Source organism: Carassius auratus, chromosome 23 (assembly GCF_003368295.1).
Source record: "Carassius auratus strain Wakin chromosome 23, ASM336829v1, whole genome shotgun sequence".
In the NCBI taxonomy this organism is placed as follows: Eukaryota; Metazoa; Chordata; class Actinopteri; order Cypriniformes; family Cyprinidae; genus Carassius; species Carassius auratus.
Window position 1 is genome coordinate 11,364,696 of NC_039265.1, and position 14,840 is coordinate 11,379,535.

General features: G+C 36.3%; 3 protein-coding genes across 5 annotated transcripts; 1 reads left to right on the forward strand and 2 right to left on the reverse strand.

Moving 5' to 3' along the window:
- The first annotated feature begins 809 nt into the window (after window positions 1–809).
- On the forward strand, window positions 810–3,245 carry LOC113041317 (proenkephalin-B-like). 3 transcript variants are annotated; one of them, XM_026199787.1, is made up of 3 exons: window positions 810–959; window positions 1,175–1,312; window positions 1,940–3,245. In XM_026199787.1, exons 2-3 carry the CDS (start codon window positions 1,187–1,189, stop codon window positions 2,570–2,572), a joined length of 759 nt encoding a protein of 252 aa, XP_026055572.1. In that variant the 5' UTR covers window positions 810–959; window positions 1,175–1,186; the 3' UTR covers window positions 2,573–3,245. The 3 variants fall into 3 exon arrangements, with proteins under 3 accessions (XP_026055572.1, XP_026055570.1, XP_026055571.1); XM_026199785.1 differs by having other exon boundaries at window positions 811–968; XM_026199786.1 differs by having other exon boundaries at window positions 812–955.
- Window positions 3,246–3,667: 422 nt separating this feature from the next.
- On the reverse strand, window positions 3,668–12,075 carry LOC113041314 (glucocorticoid modulatory element-binding protein 2-like). Its single transcript, XM_026199781.1, has 10 exons — window positions 11,933–12,075; window positions 11,057–11,228; window positions 10,887–10,966; window positions 9,885–10,009; window positions 8,596–8,699; window positions 7,756–7,913; window positions 6,795–6,866; window positions 6,570–6,707; window positions 5,176–5,298; window positions 3,668–5,074 (listed from the first exon to the last, which is right to left on the reverse strand). The coding sequence occupies exons 2-10, from the start codon at window positions 11,191–11,193 to the stop codon at window positions 4,488–4,490; spliced, it is 1,524 nt and encodes a 507-aa protein (XP_026055566.1). The 5' UTR covers window positions 11,194–11,228; window positions 11,933–12,075; the 3' UTR covers window positions 3,668–4,487.
- A 498-nt stretch (window positions 12,076–12,573) lies between these two features.
- On the reverse strand, window positions 12,574–13,914 carry LOC113041323 (dolichyl-diphosphooligosaccharide--protein glycosyltransferase subunit DAD1). Its single transcript, XM_026199792.1, has 3 exons — window positions 13,629–13,914; window positions 13,289–13,444; window positions 12,574–12,950 (listed from the first exon to the last, which is right to left on the reverse strand). The coding sequence occupies exons 1-2, from the start codon at window positions 13,837–13,839 to the stop codon at window positions 13,314–13,316; spliced, it is 342 nt and encodes a 113-aa protein (XP_026055577.1). The 5' UTR covers window positions 13,840–13,914; the 3' UTR covers window positions 12,574–12,950; window positions 13,289–13,313.
- Between the last annotated feature and the right edge of the window lie 926 nt (window positions 13,915–14,840).

A 14,840-nucleotide genomic window follows, 5' to 3' on the forward strand; every position in this document is an offset into this window, starting at 1 on the left:
TATAGGCTAATAATTGTATAATTTACTGATTGTTAGCTAGCACTTGTATTGTGTAAAATAAAATACAAATCCACATAACAGGAAAACGATAGGCTACAACAAAACTTAAAAACATCAGATTTAACACTTAATTATAGATTTGCATAGGCTATAACATGCATACAAAAATTTTAATAAATTATAAAAAAAATTAGTCTTCTGTTTAAGATTGTTTGAGTGCAAAAACGATTCAATGTAGCCGATTCATTAGACACGAGTCATCATAATCAAAATGTATTTCCACGGCACTCTTAGATCTGCAGCCGTCTTTCCTTGACTCTCCCAATACACGCTGAATGTTGGAGTTCCGGATACTGATCGTTGTGCAGAATGACCGGAACATCCATTAACTCCGGGAGGTTAACGGAGGAAGACAACTCTGGAAACGAGGGCCTTGCTCTCGTCTGGATATTGCGTATTTTAAAGAACCGTGATTTATGGCACTGCAAATATTGTTGAATTGGAATGAAATCTAAAAAAAGAGCTGCGGTCGTTGAAAAGAGACAAGCCTGCAGCCTTGAGCTAATACTGCAACTCAGTAATACAAGTTACCCCTGGCGCATCCTCCTCTTCAAACTTCCTAACCTTATACAGCATATCCATATCATGATTTTTTTTTTTTTTGAAACCATGCCTAACCCTTTTCTGTTAGGCTATAGCTCATTTCGTTATTGTTTATATTATTATTATTCCCGAAACGCTGCAACATCGCGTGGGAGGGGCCAGTCAGTCAAATAGCTCGTCGTTCTCATTGGTTTGTTCAGGTGGCTGTGTGAATAAAAGTATGGAGACTGAGTCCAAGTAAGAGCAAACCGTAGATGGATAAAGAGTGACTCTATCAAAGGACACGAGAACAAAGAAGTTTCAGCCAGCTTCACCAAGTGATCGCCTTGACGCTTGGAGAACAAGAAGCTCTGTAGGTACTCAAGGTAACAGAGGAGATTTTGTGTTGGCACACGTGCCTCAAAAGGTTTTGGATGTTAAACTGGTAAGACAAAGACATAAGCAACCTAGAAAAAGAAAGACGTCAACCATTATAGATAAATTGTTGAAAAACCTCAAACACCTCCCAGCAGTGTAGATTATATGAGGAAGATAGTGCACTTAAAGCTTGTTTTCTTCTCTCGTACCGCAGGAATCGCTGTAGATGATGGAGTGGTATGTTTTGGTGTTGATGCTGAGCTTGCCAAGCTTGAGTCAGGCAGATTGTTCAGAGCAATGCATGAGATGCGCGCAACAGATCTCCGACCTGGACTCTGCAGTGAACCGCTTGGTGAGATTACGCCTTTTTTCACTCTCTCATACTATTATATATATGAAAAATAGAAAAGTCTCGCTGCAATAGAAATATTTTAAATTTGAGAAATAGTCGCTTCCTTTGTCATTAACAAATACACTGGGCGCATCCCGTTTGGAGCGCGTGCATTCAGCACCATGGAGAGCGCGACAATAGCGCGCTCGTTGATTATCATATTGGAAAAACCTATACTGAAAAAAATAGTACATATTAGATAAGCCGATAGCTACAATCAAGATTTAAATGTTTTTAAAGATAAAACGCCACTTGTGGAACTTGAAAACTTTATGGCATCAGACAATAAGACCTTCGAATTGGTTCTTATATTAATGTTCATTAAGAGCAAACTTATAAAAAGATAAAAGTTTCTTCAAACAACCATCTTCTAATCAATAGATATTTTGGATCTGTGGAGTTCTCGTATTAGATTCTTTTGATATTAAAAAGTCCCATGCGTTCAAGTTTAGGTTCTGCAGAACGTTGCTTCTAAGTTCTCTATGTGACGCTTTTATTTAAAAAAACAAAACAAACAAACGTTCTTTTTTGGAACGTCGGGTCTCAGAATGTAACGGAGTCAGTCTTAACCTACTTTTCTTTCTGCAGACTTGCACTTTAGAATGTGAAGGAGCCGTGCCATCTACAAGTACATTAGACAGATGCGAGAAAGCTTTACAGGAGCTTTCAGATGAATTCGCTGAACTCAACCCCGACGCCGACGGAGAGCGAAGCGCGCTGAACGCGGAGGATCTCCAAGAGAAGGCGTCCAACCTGGTCAAGCGATACGGGGGCTTCATCAAGAGGATCGAGAAGAATAAACAGAAGTTTTTCGCTTCACCCTGGAAGGAGAACGCCATTCTAAAAGGATTGTTCGCGAAGAAATACGGAGAATCGCTCTCGAAACTGGGCGAGCGAGACGTCCCGTCGATCACGGAAGACGACGAGGGCGAAGACGTGACCGCGGAAAACGAAACGGGAGTTTACGATAACGACGTTCCTTTGAACGAAGTCAAACGCTACGGCGGGTTTCTCCGCAAATTCGGGCCAAAAAGAAGCAACTTTGTGGAAAACACCAGCCCGCAGGTGTTGCAGAAGAGATATGGAGGGTTTATGCGAAGAATTCGCCCGAAGTTGAGGTGGGACAACCAAAAGCGATATGGCGGGTTTTTACGGCGTCATTTTAAAATCTCCGTGCGCTCTGACGAACAGCCCTCATCGTACGAGGACTATGCTTTATAGGCTATTGTATCATAGATAACCCAACCAGAACTCATTGAGCCAACGCATTTCAGTTTCCCCAACTAATGTGACCCTGCAGCATTAAACCAGTCATGAGTAGCACGGGTATAGCAATAGCAATAGCCATAAACCTACACGTATGGGTAGAAAATATATATATCTTTCCTTTACGCAAAAAATCATTAGGCTAGGGAAGTAATGCTGAAATATATTTTGTAAATTTCGAAAAAGTTGATTAGCAATAGCCTATGCATTGCTAACAACTTCATTTGGACAACTTTAAAGGCGATTTCCACAATATTTAGATTATTATTATTTGCAACCTCAGATTTAAGATGGTTGCATCTCGGCCAAATATGCTCATATACTAACAAACTCTTTCAGCTTTCAGATGAGGTATTAATGCAGATGAGGTTTAATTAAATTGACCCTTATGGCTGGTTTTGTGGTTCAGGGTCACAGATGTCATGACCTTACACGTGCTGAGGTGTTTTACTATCCCAAATGGCTGCTGACCTCTGGACGCCATCAATCACCTGTCACCTGTCAATCATGCGCTCGGGACGTTTCAGTGACTGACCACTTGTTGTTTCTCATTAACTTTACCTCCATGTAAGCAATCAGTACATCCTGCAGATAATGCTTGTTTAAGATGACCAATAAAGGGCAAGAACTTTACCTGCTAAATTTGTTTGGTAAATGTTTTTTTCAGATTTTCAAATTATTATTTTTTTAGCCATATTCATGTTCGATTGTTAAATTAAAGATGAGATGTTACTACACGACTTACTGCTATTTTACTTACTAAGCTTAAACTCTTCTTTACTCTATATGGACATGTCTATCTGAAAGTCAGAACTCACGTTGCACTATAATATTTAAGTAATTAGCGCCACCTGTTGGTCAAAAAAAGAGTTACAAGTTAAATTCACCACTTGAAAAGTATTTTTTCCTGAAGTATTGTGCTGAAGAAAGACTTAAGTATATACAGAAAGCACCTCAGACCCCTTCTGTGAAACAGCTAAAACACCTGGTTTTACTATGGTAAGAGTGTTAGAAAAAATGTTGAACTACAAGGAATCAGTTCTGAATCAGTTTTTTCAATGACCGTCTTTTCTTAAAATTGGACATTTGATCCCCTAATCTTGGACATGATGTTGTTTAGGAGGCCAATTTTCTGTATTGTACAATTTGTATTTATTTTAAAAGACAAGATTGTCATGGTCCAGGTAAATGCATTTTAAATAATCAACTACGTCAAGTACAGATTTCACTGTAACAAGTATTTTCAGAAATACTAAGATGAAACATCGATAGAGAAAAAATTATACGAGAAAATGTTATGTGAACAGGATAAATAATGGAGTGAGAAAAAAAAATACAAATTATGCATACACTGGTCAACCATGAAATTTTAAAGACAAAATGTGCCTTACATTTAATAAAAAACATCCTTAAAGGGACAGTTCACCCAAAAATGAAAAGTATTTAATCATTAACTCACTCTCAAGTTGTTCCGAATCTATGAATTTCTTTCTTCGATTGAACAAGAAAGAATTGTTAATGGCTACCCAACAACTCTTTGGTTGCCAAAATATCATCTTTCATGTGCCACATGAGAAAACTCACACAGTTTTGGAACAACCGTGGAGTGAGTAAATGATGATTAATATTTGGGAGAACTTTCGCTTTAAACAATTCAGGCTATATTTTACCACATTGTAATTAGATTACAATTAAATCAAATGCAATGCAAAAATAAAAAATAAATCATTACCACACCATGGCTGTTGTTGCAAAAAAAGTTGCAAATGAACTCTAAAAAAGCAAAAAAGTTAATCCTCTATGTACAAACAGAGGATATAACATATGCATTAACATCAAAAACTGAACTGAACACGGTTTCAGGAGAATTTCACTCCTTCTGGTCGTCTTTCTGTTCTGTAGCCGCTTCCGCCTGCGGCCCAACGGTCTCCACACTGGCAGTGTTTACACTGCTGATGGGTACCGCCACTACAGTGCCGCCCACTGCGCCCCCTACTGGCGCTGCCAGATTCTGCACCGTAGCTCCAGCTCCTACTGTGGGCAGTGTGACCAGCTGGAACGGACTGACCACTTTGACGAAAGTGGGTGCCGTGGACCCCTGTGTAACCGCAGCGGTGCTCAACACGGTTAAATTAGAACCTTCAGACTGGAGTTCAGTGCCTCCGGGTGATGTCAGCACCGTGTATCCACCGATCAGGGGAGACTGGGTCGGAACCGACAGCACTTTGTCCAGCGGGATGCCAGTGAGCTGCGTGATGGGCAGGGTGAAGTGTGCGGGCTGGGCGGCCGTGGAGGCCACAGTGGCTGGACCCGAGACAGCACGGGTCAGACGGGGGCGCTTCGTGGTGGGAGGCGAGGTCACGGGGGTCAAGGTCATCAGGACGTTGTTGAGGTGCTGGGATTTGCTCTTTAGTTCTTTGGCGCGTTTGCGATGCTCGTCACACTGTTGCTCTAGGGCTATAAATGCACAAAGTTAAAGCTCACTTTCTCTTAAAAACACAATATGCACAAAAAGTCTGTTGCTGGATGAGGAGATAAAGACAAAAACAGGTACAGACCCACTAAGCTGCGCGTGTACTGCTCCCTACAGCGATCCATCTGGCTTTTGTGACTGGCAAGAACTTTCTTCACCAGGTCCAACATCCCGAAGTTCTGCACTATATTGTTGAGCAGAGCAGCATCTGTTGACAGATTCAAGTAATGAACAATACCAAATCAGTCTGACATTTAATATGCTAAAATATTGAAAATACCACAAAAAAATTATATATAAAGTCTTATATATTAGATTAATAATCACTTATATTATATAAAAAGCTATTATTATATCACTAGTATATAGTTATTAATATATACATATATAATTGCGATATACATTCACAAACTGAACATTAAAAACAACAATAATAATATAATCTATGTAATATATTCTAAAATATAAAAATAGATGAAAATACTATATTTGATATTGTTATATGAATAATGAATATATTCATTATTAATATTAAATACATATATATGCACAATTTGCCTATTAGTCTATACAACTCATTTTAAGCACTGTAGCATTAAAGTCTGAGGAGAAACACTGTTTTAAGATTTTGAGAAAGAAATTGAGTTTAGTGTCCAAATAAATATCAAGTGAGTTTAAACTGATTGTAGCATCAGGTTGTTTATAAAATGAGATTTAAGACAAATTATACATAAAATGTGTCCCTTTTATTATTGTTTGGACAAAATGTTGCACATCCCTTTGTGAAAATGTAATCTAACACTATACTAATATAGCACATGCATATTATTGCTCTTTTGTTGGTTTTGATTGCTTCTATTGTTCTCATTTCTAAGTCGCTTTGGATAAAAGCATCTGCTAAATGACTAAATGTAAATATCATGTAAATGTTAACATCAAAACTAAAGCCTCAAAACAAATAAATAACTCAAATAAATATATCTCTTCATATAAACAAAATTAGGCTTTGTTTGCTTTGCATTTAACATTGCATTTTAAGCATGCAACATGAACAGTTTAATCTAAACTAGATTGTATAATTTAGAAATTTAAAGCAAAAACAGAATGGTTTGACTTCAGTTTTGTCAAACTATATATAAAATATTATGTCTGAACAAGATGCAGATTCACTATCTGCCAGAAGGTGGCACTTACATAATTCTGTTGGTTACCGCTGTAAACAATGCAGTGCTGCAGTTATGAACTTTAATATACATTACACAGAGGCAAGATGAAGAGAAAAAAGACCATCTAAACTTTTCTAAAGACAGTAAGTTCCCCTAAAAAAAATATACATTTAAACTCTATTTGTTTTGCATCTCAAAAGATTTGAATCATCACATTTTGAATACATTTTCAACCGGCTCACAGTTAATTGTTACATCCCTAGTTATTTGTTAAATTTTTTCGCGCTCCGTGTGGAAAGGCTTTAACACTGACCTTTAACCTGAAGCGGCGGGTCGTGGATTCGCTCCTCCAGGCCCTTGAGAATCTCCTGGATCTCTCCCTGCATGTCCTCCATCACCTCCTCCAGCAGCCCAGCATCCTTCAGTCCTCTCCAGAACGTCATGGTGTCCTCTGACATGGAGCAGAATGGGCCGGTGACAGTGTTAAACCCATTAACGACTACACAGACTACATACAATACATCCCTAAGTCTCTTACCTCCGATAGCCGTCACCCATTCTGTGCTGTCATCACCAGCATCTGCCGAAATCGAAGCTGAGGATCCATTCACTGAAACATATACACAAAATAATTAATCACTGCTCAAAGTTTGGCTAGCTTTTCGTTATCTTTGTGTGCACGACTTCAGTTCCTGCAGAGCACATTTTTTCAAGTGTTTCCAACTTGATATTTAGTGCCAGTTTAACAGGAAGTGACTATTTTGTTCTCTTTGATGTGTTGGATGGAAACAGTGGTTGTTCGCAAATGTTTTATGTAATATTCCAATTTTGCGCATTAAATTAAATTAGCAACTTTGGATGGAAACCCTAATCGCCTCAGGTACTGTCTGTCTTTCTTTTTGTTCGTTTTGTGTTTAGATGAAATAGGCTACATGACAAATTATGTTTTTAAAAGCCGTTTTAATGCTATTCCTTGATAAAATTCCCTATTGTTTTTGTCTTGTTTTTAAATATGATGGCTAACGTTATAAGAAGATTGATTTTTCATTGTTCTGCATTTTTCCCCATCTGATTTTAATAAATAAGCATTGGCTGACGTTGAGTGTTTGCGCTTTTCGTTTCTTTCTTTTTTAACGTCCTCCTAAAATTAAATGTTGATAACACGAGGCAAGAGTACGGCATGATTGCGACATATTTCTAGCATTCATTGAGGGATTTGTCAATGTGATTCATAGATTGAGTCTTTCAAATGTTGGCTATTATATACACACGCACGCACAAAGGTTTTTTTTTTTTTCTTACCATATTTTGGGGTTTTCTTGCTTTTAGTCTAGTCTGATACAAAACTTCTGTTTTAACGAATGCAGTCAAATTATTTGTTGCGCACAACCCTAGCTCAAACCATTCAATGGAGCTATCGTGAAAAACATTGAAGTGCAATCAAAAAATTTGTCAAATACAAATGTGAAACACTATGAATAAACTGTCCAGATTCATACCGTCCACAGAGGCGGGGGTCGCAGGAGCCGTTTCGGTGGACTGCTGGCTGCTGAGAGACACTCGTGACCCCACCAGGTCAATCTTGGTACTGCGGCAGGTGTTTGAACACAGTCTGGAGTGCTGATAGAAGTCCAGCTCACCTGAATCCATGATCTTCCTGTAGAAACAACCAAACAGTGCATTCATCTTGCATAAACTACAGTAAACATGATATCCCAATAGCACTGTTTACATATCTTATTATAAACAACTCCTCAGTGCTCGATATTTCAAAGAAAACATACAATGTTTTCATATTTTCCACTTGGAAATTAATTTGCATTTATAGAACATACAAACACTATTGTTTGGAGACTTTTTAAAACTTTTTTTTTTTTTTTTTTAAAGACGACTTGTCTGCTCACTAAGGCTGTATTTATGTGATCAAAAAATATATATATAAAAAAGTTAAATATTATTACAACTCAAAATAAAAATGCACTATGTGAACATATGTTAAAATTTTATTTATTTCTGTGACGAAAAGCTGAATTTTCAGCATTATTACTGCAGTCTTCAGTCTCACACAGAAATCATTCTAATATGCTGATGTGCAGATTAAGAAACATTTGATTATTAGCAATGTTGAAAACACACACACACACACACACACACATATAAACATACACTGCACAAAAAAAATAACTGCACAAAAAGTAATAATATGATTAAGGACAGAAAATAAGATCAGCACCTTCAGTGCTTTAATTTTTAGTTTGATAAACAATGAAATCTAAAACTATTATAAAACTGCCAGTGCTGGGATGCATTTCTAGTTTATATTCTTTTCTGCCTCAAACCTCAACATGGTCCCATTAAGGCGAATGGCTCTCTTCCAGTCCTTCAGCGTGGACTTTCCCGCTATATAGACAAACTCCTTGGGACTGATGAGATGCTCGTTCAGCTGGAACACAGCAGTGATGAATATGAAGCATTACGACGAGCACAGCATCAGCGCCGGAAATGGAAAGCAGTTATATTCATTCATGAACAGATAAAACTGTCTATGTGGCAAAGATATGCAGACACTCCGTTACTCAGAGCAGCACATTTATAGCAAAACAATCCAGGAGCTTCACAGTCTTTACTTACAGATCTTTTCTGAAATTATTCATGATGAGTGAACTATTTCCTTAATGTTTATAGGGAGATAAGGGTTAGATATGATAGTAATCATTATCATTCATCACATATGCTTATTATTTATTATTACTGTTTACCACATTTTAGAAAAACTGAAATGTCATCTAAACTATGAAATATGAATGTATTATATTATGCATTAACTACAACAGGCTTAATAATCCAAAAAAAGTTTAATATATAATATGTATTATTGCAGAATTTTGATGCCGTTTTAGAAATACAAAAACTGTTGTTTTTATGTAAATTGGCTAATCAGTGCTGTTAGCAAATAATTATATGTACTTTTTTTTTTATTGCAGATTTGCATTTTAATTTTTTTGATGCAGTTTGAGGAATCTGTTGTTTTTATGCAGGATGAGTTTTCAGCACTGATGCAAAGATAATTGAATAATAACAGTAATGTAATAACATAAGCATAATAATAACATTATTTAATTTTTAAATGTCCAAAGGAAATTAATGCATCAACTAAAAACAGGCTTAATAAATAAAAATTATTAAGTTTAATATATATATATATATATATGTATGTTTGTATGTATTATTGCAGAATTCTGATGCTGTCTTAGAAATACATAATCTGTTGATTTTACGTGAAATGGCTAATCAGTGCTATTTGCAAATAATAATATGTACACATTTTTTTGAAATTACATATTTGCATAAAAAAAGTGTATGCAGTTTGAGGAATCTGTTGTTTTTATGTAATTTAATAACATAAGCATAAAAATAGCATGATTTACTTTTTAAACATCTAAATGATATTAATGCATTTACTAAAAACTGAAAATGTAAAATAAATAGCGATTATCTGAATTGACTTAACCGTCCTAACTTACAAACAAGCCTTTAAATCAAGAAGAAAAATACAAACAAATATATGATCTGAAGTGTGTCTCAATAATGTTGTAGTGTTTTAAAACAGATTCGATCAAATATTTACCTGCACACATTTGATGTTGATCCCCGGACACACAAACTTCTTCCAGACGAGGTTGGCTTTGGTGTCCCCACACGTTATTGGGTAGAGAATATCACCCTCCACATCTGCATCTTCAGATATTTTCACTGTGTAAATATGAACATGGCATGCACAAATAAGAATAATCAAAACTTTATTATCTCCAATAGCTAAATTAGGTTTTGATAAAATCTATGTATTCAAATGTTATACAAGGTTATAATACTACTAACTAAAACCATTAAAAAAAATAATTTAACTTAAAAAAAAGTTGAAATAGTAAAATCATAAAAACTAAATCTACTGAAACTTACATAAAATTAAAAATAAAAATGCAATTCAAATTTTTAAAACAAACAGTAGTAAACCAATGATACTAAAACAAAACTGATTTTATGAAACAATGACCATATGAACAGCTTAATGCTCGAATAACTCCGCTTCCCACCACACAAATATGGAAATGACTGTAGCTTCTGATCACATAACGCAAAAAGTCATGCACTTCCTCTGTATTTTTGTCTTAATTTTTCAAGCCAAACGTCTTAAATCAAGATATATTTACTCAAAAAGAAAAAATGACATAAAATAAGAAGTGTTGGCTTCTGAGAAACTGGTCAAAATTAAATGAAAGCCAAGGAAAAGCAACTTAATTCAAAGGTAAACATTTTTTTCATAACCCACTGGCCGATAACAAACAGAAAACAAACTAATTAATATTATTCAGTCTCTCAGAAAACAAGACTTCTTATGTGCAGTTTGCATCTCAAGTCAGTATATTTTAATTCAACACTGGAAAAAAAGTTTTTGTGTGTTTTGTTTTTGCAGTTCATGCAACATTTAATGACATGACTTCTTGAATCCAAGTCTTTGTGCTCCAGCTTTTTATGACCTGCATAAACTGGTGAAATCACTCTGATAAACCTGTTTGAGTGGATTATTGCTCTGTTAAAGTGTCTTTAATTTGTGAATCGCAATACCTACCAAAAACAGTGTCCTTGGGCAGGGAGATAGTGGCACTAGACTCCGCCTCAGACTCCATGCTATGCTCCATAATGTTTTCCCTGTGCAGGAAAAGACAAAAGCCGCTGTGAGTCTGGAAGAGGTGCATGATGGGAGCTGAAGATGGAGTCATGAAAGAGTGAAGTGCTCACCCAGACTGTTCCAGATCCGTCGCCACCAGTATATTCTTCTCCTCCTCCTCGGCCGATGAGGTCTGACCCGCTGTGTCAGGGGTCGTGACCACCACCACCTCTTCCATGTGGACGTTCACCTCAGAGGATGATGCCATGAGGTCATCAGCACCTGACAGGTGTCAATCAGCATCTGATGGGTGTGGAAAGGAAGATGTAGTGGAAGCACAGTTATGAAACAATGACCATATGAACAGCTTAATGTTTGAATAACTCCGCTTCCAACCACACAAATATGGAAATGACTTACTTTCTATTCTTTTACTCTACTTATTGTCTTATTTTCCAGTTCAAACGTCTACAGATTCTTAAATGAAGATGCATTTAATCGAGAACCACATTGACAAACTTACAAGCATTTGTTTCTGAGAAATTGGTCAAAGTTTAATTCGTTTTTGATTAAAACAAAAACAAATATCTGCCAATGTGCCAAGAAAAACAACTAAATTCAAAGAGAAAACAAGTTTTCATACCCCACTGGTAACACGGTAAAAATATGAATCGGATGAGATATATTTATATATCGTGTAACGTTACTAAATGTTAACTACTGTATGCATTTGCATTCTCTGGTAAATGTCGTCCAATAGCATTACATATTTTGTTAGTAGAATCAGTAATTGCATTGATTAATAATGTTTAATCATAGTAAGCGTGTTTACAGTCTTCAACCCACAGATTATCAATGTTTTGAGCTTAATCGCTGAATATTTGCGCTTTGCCCAAATCGACCGAATTAAATACAAAAAAGTGGCGGAAAATATGTGTGTTCGTGGAAGAAAAAAGATCACAATTTAAATAACAGGCAGATAAATAGAGTTTAAATCGAATCTTTACCCGCAACGGTTTGAATCCGTGTTTAGGAAGCGCTGTGCAGACAGACTCTACCGCGCATGCGCTTGCGTCATGACGTCACGGGCACGTCAAACATTAGAAAACGAAGTGGGTAGATGCGCAAAAGGTGCAAAAGGCGGACCAAATATATATTTTTTTGTTTTTGTTTTGTTAATATCTCTATAGTATTTTTTTTTAAAGCTATTATACTTTTGAAAAATTGCCAGCGCTGAAGAAGCAAAGTTACTTTTCTGAGATTTCATTGCCGCATAATAGAGGATTTGGGTTTTCTGAGTCTCCTTGCGCCCCTTTTGTGGAAAGTTCACAAGAAGTTGGGTTCATAGTTAACAGTAAGTTAACACAAAACACACGAATAAATTAAAAAATTAAATTCACATTGAAAAACTTGTTCTAAATTCTAATTTGCATATTTGTCTTATTGTTTTAATGCATTCAGGATTGATTTATTTTACTCTTTGATTTTCTCATTTAGGCAGTTCACAGATGCTTTTATGCAAAGCGCTTTAAATTGCGCGCGCGCGCGCACACACACACAAACACACACACACGATGATGATGTTGATTCAAATTAACAGTTATGAGTATGTTGTTCATATGTTCTGGTTACGGCCAAGAAAAATCCACATGGTTTATTATGTTTTATTTCTGAATAAAGCAAAAAATATATATCTCTATAATCTTGATAATGAAACATGTACAAGCATGTTTGAAATTAAAAGAAGAAAATATGAAGATAGACTCCAGTTGAGCATATTAGCCTGAATTCTCTTCAATAATCACCGAATATAGAGAAGGAACAGAAATGGACCCAAAATAGATCCCATCTCAAGAAATGAGATTTATCTGTCTAGTAGTGTAGGGAGGTCTGAGGATTTGGGAATCTTGATAAGGTGTGCAGGTGCTGTCAGTGTTTGGAGAAAATAGCAATCATGAACATGATATTTATTCTCTGCTTCTAGTAGCTGGGTGCGCTTGGTTTGGACATTTCTTGACAGTCAGTCTGCAAAAAATAATAATAATAATAAAAATAAAACAGACATAAATAAATGAATGAGCATGTGTGAAAGAAAATATTTAGATTATTTTAAGAGAAAACCAAATGTGATCAATTTAAATGTTTGATACAGTGCGAAACTACAGTTTAAAGTTACAGGTTACCTGTTAAACATTAATCTTCATGTCAATATTTTAATTGTTTTATTGCCATATCAAAACATTGATACAGAATACATAACTTTACTCTTAAATACTTAAGTTACAAATTACACGATTAATTTATAGGCTGCAAGACCATTAAGGTTTGGGGTTTTGCTATAGATTAAAGTCAGTTTATTTTACCTTTTTATCAGCACATCTGGACACTTTAACCGATGAAATTAATAACAACCAGATGAAGCACAGTGTGGGCGAACAGAAAGTCAGCAAAGGCTCTTTCTGGTGAGATGGACAAGAACTCGCCTTTATTCTGAGGATTAATCTGGATTCTCAGACACACTGAAGAAGACATGGAGATATTATTAAATGCAATAAAAAAAATAGTAAGTACTTATTTGTAGGCTATTTACTGGATGGATATTTATTGTGCACATAAATAACGAGAGAGAGAGAGAGAGAGAGAGAGAGAGAGAGAGAGAGAGAGAGAGAGAGAGAGAGGGAGAAACAAGAATAAATCAGTTACCTGCAAGAATAAACGACCCAACACATGATATGAAACCAGACAGAAAGCTGTTGAACGGAAACGTGCCGACTAATAAACAATATAGAAACTGCAGCGCTCCAGTCATCATAATATACAGGAGATATGCGTCTATCACTTTCAGTTTGTTCGGCGTGCTGGACGCATATTCCTCCAAAAATCTGGAAATTACAGAAATCACTGAATTAGACATTCTCAGTATCGATCTAAAAGCCAGACAACACCGAATGCTGACGTGTGCATAAATAACGTTTGCGTAAATAACGGTTTCCAGTGAGGCACAGAGTGGTTCATCCTCCAGGGGGCGCTAGATGGCTCAAAATTCCGAACGCTCCTTTGAAAATAATTTAAAGGGGTCATATGATGCGATTTCTGTTTTTCCTTTCTCTTTGGAGTGTTACAAGCTCTTGGTGCATAAACAAGATCTGTTAAGTTTCAAAGTTCAAGTTCAAGTCAAGTTGAGTTTTATTGTCATTGCGCTACATGTGTGGACATACAGTGGAACGAAATGTTGTGTCTCACACTGTGCTACGTAAATACAGACATACAACAATGAAGTAAAACAGTATAAACCTACACACACCTAACCTACTGACAGATTTTGACTATGAATATACTATATATAAATGTTTACCTATACATAAAAAACAAACAAAAACAAACATTATACGTGCTTCAATACTGTACATGTGCAAAGAGAAACACCGTAAGTCAAGCAGCTGGCTGGGGAACAGTGCAAGATGATCTGTTGTGCATGAGCATGTAAAAACATATTACTGAGTCTTTTGTGGGATTATGTGCACACAGCAGTGTGTGTGTAAAGTGTCTATACGCATAGAGGAGAGTGTGTTGCTACCAATATTTTGTACAGTTGTGGTTTGTACAGACCAACTCACCTGTGTGAAGCACAAAGACTAAAGTCTCAAATCTGAAGAGATATTCTTTATAAAAGTTAAGACTTGTCCACATGCTCCTAAAACGCCTCATTTATACACACCCCCATATGTCTATTTAACTGTGTGGGAAGCTTTGCATAACATTGCCCAAATGTTCGCTGGTGTGTTAACATACAAAATATGCAGAGCTGGGGGGCGCGAGGACTGGAATTAAGGGCTGCTGGTATTGTCATTATAATCTGTAATTATATCCCCACTTTAATGTTTTAGTCTCGGTGCTCCAGGACACACATGGCAT